Source organism: Podarcis liolepis, assembly GCF_965112155.1.
Source record: "Podarcis liolepis genome assembly, chromosome: 12".
Lineage (NCBI taxonomy): Eukaryota > Metazoa > Chordata > Lepidosauria > Squamata > Lacertidae > Podarcis > Podarcis liolepis.
The window spans coordinates 50,024,536-50,033,058 of record NC_139563.1 but is presented as its reverse complement, the minus strand read 5'-3'; the positions used below and the strand labels follow the sequence as shown (position 1 = coordinate 50,033,058).

The 8,523-nt window shown below is 41.9% G+C and overlaps 1 protein-coding gene across 1 annotated transcript; it reads right to left on the bottom strand.

Annotated features, from left to right (window-relative positions):
* Positions 1-673: 673 nt before the first annotated feature.
* Positions 674-5,085, bottom strand: LOC310689987 (uncharacterized protein). The gene is made up of 3 exons (XM_083468639.1): positions 4,590-5,085; positions 4,082-4,129; positions 674-1,461 (listed from the first exon to the last, which is right to left on the bottom strand). Exons 1-3 carry the CDS (start codon positions 4,642-4,644, stop codon positions 1,136-1,138), a joined length of 429 nt encoding a protein of 142 aa, XP_083324765.1. The 5' UTR covers positions 4,645-5,085; the 3' UTR covers positions 674-1,135.
* Between the last annotated feature and the right edge of the window lie 3,438 nt (positions 5,086-8,523).

Sequence of the window (8,523 nt, the reverse complement as noted above, 5' to 3'; positions counted from 1 at the left end):
TGTATACAAGTTGTACAAGTGACAATAAAGTATTTCGATTTCAATAATGAGATAAGAATCCAATGTCTCTATTCAGACCAGGTCTCTCCATGGTTTTAAGTTTGGTAATAAGTTGCAATCCAGCAACTTCTCTTTCCAGTCTATTTCTGAAATTCTTTTGTAATAAGACAGCTATTTTGAGATCTTGTATAGAATGTCCTGGGGGACTGAAGTGTTCTCCTACTGGTTTCTCTGTCTTGTGATTCCTGATGTCAGATTTATGTCCATTTATCCTTTGACGTAGGGTTTGGCCTGTTTGTCCAATATAGAGAGCTGAAGGGCACTATCCAATGCAGTTGTCGGCTATCGTTTCAGGGACCCCAGTGCCGATCAGAAGCCGCGCCTTGGTTTTTGAACATTTCAGAAGTCAAACAGATTTCCAGAACGGATTAAGTTTGGCACTTTTGTTTTTGCTATTTATTTTGTGTTTTAGTTTTTGAGGCTTTTCCGGTTAATTTGTTTTTGTGATTGTGTGGAACCCAGTTCAGCTATTGATTGATTGATTGATTGATTGATTGTGTGACTGCGGAAATGGATAAAAGCCCCCCCCCCCCCATCCAAGCAATGACTATCATCAGTGCAGGTAAGAATTTTTTTATTTTTTTTAAATCATCTACAATACTGTCTTATTTATTTTATGGCACAGTACATTGATTATTGCTTTCATTTTATGGACCAATGGTCTCGTTAGATAGTAAAATTCATGTTAAATTGCTGTTTTAGGGGTTGTTTTTAAAAGTCCGGAACGGATTAATCCGTTTTGCATTACTTTCTATGGAAAAGCACGTCTTGGTTTTGGAATGCTTTGGTTTTGGAATGGAATTCCAGAACAGATTAAGTTTGAGAACCAAGGTACCACTGTATTTGCATTACTCCTGAAAGGCACACATCATTAAATCTCAATTTATCTTCGTGGAGTACACAGAAGTGGTGCTGGGAAAGCAATGGACTCCACAGATGTTTATTTTGCTAAGAAAAGCAGTGATTTAAATGGTTGTGTGCCACTCAGAACTGATAGAAAAACATAGACGTTTTGTAAATAGTTATCTGCACCCAAGGCCCAAATATCAAAGTCCTTAAGCATATTTTGTGGTCTTTACCTCTCATCTGCATTTTTCTTTTTCTTCTTCTTCCCTTTTGTTTTCTTGTTTGCAGCATCTTTTTGCTCTTTGCTGGAAACAGTTTTTCCTCCCTTATTCTTGCCTTTTGCTGTTTCCTCCATTTCACTTTCTTCATCTCCATCAACATCATCCCCCGCTTTCTGATTTTTCTTTTTATTTGTTTTCTTCCTCCTGGAACTCTCTCCATCATCCTCATCACTTTCATCATCAGCATCCCTCTCATTTTCTTTTTTTGTTGCCTTAGCAGTTTCCTTTGTATTCCTCCTTTTGACTATCGTTTCATCCTCTTCCTCATCTGTATCTAAGGGAGAAATGCTTGTTTTCAATAAAACTCCCATCAGTTAATACGGAATAGCCTACTAGTACAGACAAGTAATCAGATGCATGAATATACATCCTCAATGACTGTCGTGGTCTCTGGATCAGCCTGGTTTTTGTATCACACCACTGTAACAAACTTGTGTATCTATCGTAACAGTCAGTCAAGTGCCGTAAAGGTTAATAATACTATTATTTCAAGTATGTTAGGAGAGACTTTTAAGACATTCACATAGTAGGCAATACCATGGGTGAGTCTCTTATAGAAAATTTGTGGATTATTTTTTAAAATTGCTAATTACAATAACTGAAAACAAATAGAATAGACAACATCAACAAAACAAAACAAAAAAAAAACAGCCACAAATGAAAAAGGAAAAATATCAATCCATAATATAAAAGTCCAAACAAAATTACATATAATCTTGACTTCCCTCCACCCGTATATGACTTCCTTCTCTCATTTTAAGTTTGATTGTTGTGTTATTAATATTAGTTTACCTTTATACCTCTTATAACCAATTCCTCCTTATCTTTACCCTGCAAACTTCATTCATTGCATATCGATATATTTATACCAGAACAATATTCATATTGTATACCCTTGACCAAAGAACGGTACACTCCTTCTATCTGGGATGGTCGTCCTCTTCCACCGAGCGTGCAGCTTCGGGAGGGACGCACATGGAGCGGTGAGGGAGGAAGGGGATCTAGCCAGCCAGATCAGCTGAATCAACCCTGGCGATCAATGGGGTGACAGATGTCTCAGCCAGATCGCCATCACATCCATATTTTTCCATATACTCCTTTACACAATCCCACTCTATCACTTTTTGGTCTGTTTATACTCTTATCACTGCCGTTAGTCTTGCCAAAACTATAAATTTGTGAATTTAGTACTCCATTGCAGCTCCACTTCCATGCTTAGCCCTCCAGTATGGATTTAGTAGTTCACCAGTGCCACAGCACAAAAGTTTTGATGCAGCATTACGAAGAACTCCCTAACTGTAAGTGGAGTTCATTGGAATCAGCTGCCTTTGAGTGGTGATGGAATTTCCTTGCTCTCAGGTGAACGGGTGGGGATGCGTCTGATAGGTTGCTTCAGGTCTAGCACACTTTGATTCTTCTTTTGGGATGAAGTACAGCAGACCCTCTACTTACGGCCGCCTTTACTTGGGCCCGATCCAAGTTGTGACCGCGGCAAACCCGAAATACCGGGTTTGCTGCGATTCGTGCACGTGCATAAGTGGCTTCTGCTGTTTGTGCACACGCAGAAGCGGCTGCCGTTGTCTCCACATGCGCAGAAGCATGCTGCCGCCGAATGTGCCTTCACACAACGGTGCTTCTACTAGCGATCCGGATTAACTTACGGACGGACCTCCAGAACTGATTACGTCCATAAGTAGAGGTTCCACTGTAGATGATCTGCTGTACCCCTTCCAAACCACTGACATTGTCATTTACACTAAGAACGTTTGACTCAGCCCATAGAATAGAATCCCACTGATCTAATAGGCAAAAGTACTTCTCAATAAGAACCAGAGACTGTGTATTAAGGCAGAGGTAGCCCATGGGCTAAAGGAACGCGGGTGGCGCTGTGGGTTAAACCACAGAGCCTAGGACTTGCCGATCAGAAGGTCGGCGGTTCAAATCCCCGCGACGGGGTGAGCTCCCATTGTTTGGTCCCTGCTCCTGCCAACCTAGCAGTTCGAAAGCACGTCAAAGTGCAAGTAGATAAATAGGAACTGCTCCGGCGGGAAGGTAAACGGCGTTTCCGTGCGCTGCTCTGGTTCGCCAGAAGTGGCTTAGTCATGCTGGCCACATGACTGGGAAGCTGTACGCCAACTCCCTTGGCCAATAAAGCAAGATGAGCACCGCAACCCCAGAGTCGGTCACGACTGGACCTAATGGTCAGAGGTCCCTTTACCTTTACCTTTTAGCCCATGGGCTGCATCTGGATCTGCAATTTTATTTTTCTGCTCCTCCAGTTTGTCACTTTGATTACGCCTATGGTCTTGCATTGTTATGCCATAATGTCACAAGGCTGTGTGGTTTTGTAGCCTTCCAAGAGCCTTCCACCCCAGTTTTTAGTTTAAAAACCATTTCCATTTAGACAAAAAACAAAAAAACTTTATGGGTCTTCCATTATCATGCCATGATGCCAAAAAATTGTTTTGTGGGCTCCTAAGGAACCCCCACATTTGTCTGTATTTTACAATTCTTATTCCCCCCCCTAATAATATATATATGTTTATACTGACCACCCCACGAGTTCCCAGCTGCAATTGTGTGACGCCAAAACATTTTCATGGAAGGTGAAAGATTTATACGATCTGAAGAGAAACCAGAGCATTTTTGGACGCACCCCACCGCCACCCCCAGTTCCTTTTGGTCTCTCTTTTGGCCCAAACCGTCAGCCTGAAAAGGATTAGCCACCCATTTTAAGGCAAGCACACACACACATATACCCGACGGCTGGCAATCACTGAACAGTTGCTTATGTCACTGCCTGTATGCATCAGTTTATACACACTGCATGTAATTCTTGGGAAAATAAATTCTTTAACGCCATTAAAGGCAGCTGCTATTAATCTATCATTTACCTTCACTTTCTGAGTCGCTCTCCAGTTGGCCATCTATCTCCATCCCGACTGCAAAACAGCAAACGGAATGATCACGTTTATTGTTAGTACTTCAGCAAAACAGTAGATAAAAGGGGGTGGGGAAAACATCTCCTAGCTTTGGGCTAGAGAAAATAATAATAATAATAATAATAATAATAATAATAATAATAATAATAATAATAATAATAATTTATTTATACCCCGCCCTCCCCAGCCGAAGCCGGGCTCAGAGCGGCTAACAACAGTAAAATAATATAACATTCTAAAATCATTTCATTATAAAATCAGTTCAAATCAAATCAAGTTTTAAACCATGTACAATTCTATTTTTTCCTGCTTTGCTATTCTTAACAGTGTGCAAATTACTGATTTTCCTTTTTCTTGCAAAGGAATCTCAAATACATATTCATTGAGCATTGGGTATGAATTTAGAGCCAAGTTATTTCCCACAAGGTCCAAGAAATGGTGACCAAATACGAATACAAACCATCTTCCATAATGACCTCTAATTCACATTTCTCCTTTTTCTTCTTCTTCGGCATCCTTTTCTCTCTTGCTCGAGGATATTATGGCCACCAGTTATATATATGCAGTTGCGTGCTAGGCTGCCTTCTTCGACTACCTACTGCTGTTCACAAAGCACTGCCGTCAAGTCAACTTGCCACTACTAGTTCTCCCAGACATTGTTCTTCTGTTACACAGCCGCTTCAGCTTACAGACTGCCGGCTGAGAGGAGATTCGCGGTACCAATCCTATCCAGCCACTTTCAGCTCTGATCTCTTTTTGACACGGAAAGCACCTGTTGGCATTACATTGCACAACATTACTTAAACATGAAGGAAAGCCCTTTGGAGAATGCTCTGCGATGCCTTTGGAGAGCAATGCAAATTCTAGTGTACACAGCACTGTGATGGCTTGAGGTTCTCATTCATGGCAGAAATGTTTGCCAAACCCTTTGCGAAACTTGAGGTGTTCCTGGAGGGGCCGGGCCCATGACTCTCAGGCCCCAGATCTTTTTATCTAAGGGTTTCCAATATTCCTGGGTGAATTATGAAGAAACGGAGCATATGGAGGGTATTAAATGAGCCTAATAGAATTGTTCCAGAGCAGAATCTGTTGGAAAATTGGGAGCAAATGAACAGATTTGGGGTGATCTGGGTGGCATTCAGATTAAAAGAAGAACTTAGTGGACCACAAGAGTACTTCAACACAGAACCCTTGGCCCACACACTGAATTAAATTTCTGTATCACAAATTAAATTTTTTGTAATATAGTTAATATTGAATATACACAGTATATTTAATTGAATATATATAATTAACCACAAAATATGAAAGCAGGTGAAGACTCAAGTGATGTCGTACGTATATGTAGCCATCATAGGAGCCAACTCCTAGTTGCTGAGGTCCCTTTGGCTCCTTCAGTAAAATATTTGAGGGGGCTGCCCCCCAGTTGATGGGCATTGCCATTCAAATGGTGTGTGTGCACCACATCTTGGGATCAATTATGTGGGGTGGGGCTTACCTGCTCCCCCCCATATGTTATTGAAGTTGGCATCCCTGGTAGTCATGCCATGTTTCGGTGCCATCTGTTGGCACTGAAAGCTATTGCTTCTGATACCGTACTCAATGTACCCAAAGATGATCATACTTACATTTTTTCTAATAGTTTACGTTGTTGCTGAGGACTGCTAAAAAATCGGCCTCATGCGGCCCAAAGGCTGTGGGTTGGGCCACCCTGTGTTACACCATCCTTGTGCGGCCTCCTGGAAGCAACTGGCTGGCCTCTATTGGAAACATATTGCTGTGTGGCAGATGGATTTTTGAACTGATGGAGCAGGCAGGAATCTTCTTGTATCCTTTAAATCAGGAGTCAGCAAACTTTTTCAGCAGGGGGCCGGTCCACTATCCCTCAGACCTTGTGGGGAGCCGGACTGTATTTTAAAAAGAAAAAAAAATGAACGAATTCCTATGTCCCACAAGTAACCCAGAGATGCATTTTAAATAAAAGCACACATTCTACTCATGTAAAAACACGCTGATTCCTGGACCATCTGCAGGCCAGATTTAGAAGGCGATTGGGCCAGATCCGGCCCCCGGGCCTTAGTTTGCCTACCCATGCTTTAAATGACGCACCCTTTGTATGGTAGTCCTTCCTTCACAGCACAGATAGATGGAGATGTAAATATTCTGTAGAATCTGTCCAGGCAGGATAGAAGACATGATGGTGCGTGAGAGTAGGAGAAAGAAAGGGGCATGATTTAGCCAGGGGCCACTGAAGCAAAAAATAAGGCAAGACAGAGAATCTGCATTAGAAGATGGGACATACACGCTAGGGATTGCTTAATTAGAATTCAATGAACAATTTTTTCTCCCTCTCCCCTCATCAAGTACAGACCTTGGGGTCTATGCAGACCCACATGACAAGAGAAGAGGCCATGTCTGCAGTAGTGAGGGCTAGTGGTTGTTTGTCAAAGGAGACCTAAAAGATTGATCTCCTAAACCACAGGTGTCCATAAGGTCTCTCACCTTCGTTTTTATTTCCTCACACACCGTCCAAAGCTGAACGTGGCTTTGTGAAACGGTTCCCCGTTTATTCCCCTGCTCAGAAGGAGACCCTGTCTGAAACCTTCCACAGATAGTTGGTACAGATTTATGCCTTCAGTGTGGCTCATAATTTTACTCACCCGTTTGTTAAGCGGCGCGCATTTACATCTTCTGCTTTTTCCACTCAGCATATGGGATTAGTTTTCCTAGGAGGATAAAATGTCTTGCTGCCTTTCTTTCTTCCTCAGAGTTATGGGCTGATAACTTAACAGATTGCTTTTTTTGCCTCCAGAGCTTGCTCTGTGCAAGATATAAATTAGTAATGTGCAACTGCGAACCTAAACAATTACTTATGTAAATGTCAGACTAGTGCGCAGAGCATGAACAATTTGCAGGGCTGTAGCAAGGCATTGGGGATGACTGGACTGGATTATACAGTGGGCGGATCGGAGGGTGGCAAGAAACCACCTCTCTTTTTGAGTGGACACCAGCACCTTCCAAGTTACCTTATGATTTTTAATAAACTTCAGACATAAGGGTTTTCTGACAACTTTGTACCCCCTCCCCTTTACGTTGTGTTAGCAGAGAAACTGCAACTGGATCCTGAAAGCACACACAACAGACTCCTTAATATTTAACCAGATAGTGTTGCCTTTCTTTCTTCGATTTTGGTTAACATAAGGCTTTAGCTAATTAATCCTTGGGTTACGTTTATTCAACATTCAGCTTGTCTATAAATAATCCCTAGCTGAGCAGGTTTCCCAGTGCTAATACTTGATTCCTGCATATTCACAGAAATATGCAGCTCCTTTTTTCCCTTTTGCTCATTAGACTTTCAGTGGTTGATGGTAGTTATATGTTCCAAGTACGCAGTCTGAAGAGCAGGCGTTTGCCTTGAAAGCCCTACAAGGCTTAAGAGCTATGTACCAGAGGGTAGAGTGGGAGGTTGTCCTCTAGGTCCCTGAGATAAATTGAGACAGAGAGCCTTCTCAGTGGTGGCACCTCAATTTTGAATTTCCTCCCTAGAGGCACCTTTGTGGCACTACCATTGCTACCTTTTCAATAAATATTACACACACACACACACACACACACACACACACACACACATATACACACACACACACACACCCCTTGCTTTGATTGATCATCCTGGAAGCGTTGCCTGACTGTACATAAATCTTTAAATTGAGTGATCAATTAAATACTTTGCTAGGAAGAAAACGAAGACTAGTTTGGAACCAGTCAAATTTTCCAGTGCACCGTCATCTGTATGTGCTTAATTTGTTTTAAAACCAAAGTGCCGTAGATCAAGGAGGCCCCACAAACTCGTTCCCTATCTTGGAAGCCCTGCTGTCATATGTATGTGCGTGGACAAAGGGCTAGTTGTGGTAAAGGCATTTTTCCTGTTCCCAAAGTTCCTCCATATTATTTCTCCTCTTTCAGCCTTGCCTCAGCCACCTTCTGCATAGCTCCCACGAAGCCTCGCACATAGAGAACAATTCCTAAATTTGTCTCATGAAAACCATGGGACAAGTTTATTAGATTCTGGCTATGTTCATGCACACAGACTGAGGCCTATAAACAAGTGTGATGCTGCTGTCAGTGGTGTCTCCATTCTGAGACTTGTTTTGAGAACGTAAGATGAAAAGTGCTGCTCCATCTGATCAGACTTGATCCATCTGGTTCAATATTCTTTTTACAGTTATGGCCAACCAGATGAATTTAGGAGCTCACAGGCATCTGGAGATACTATCATGGACTATAGCCAGCGACAGACCTAGAGGCCATTAATTTACCTAATCATTTTTTATAAGCTACCTAACGGCTTTAATATAAGTGCTTGGAACTCCCATATAAATGTGTTAAATTGA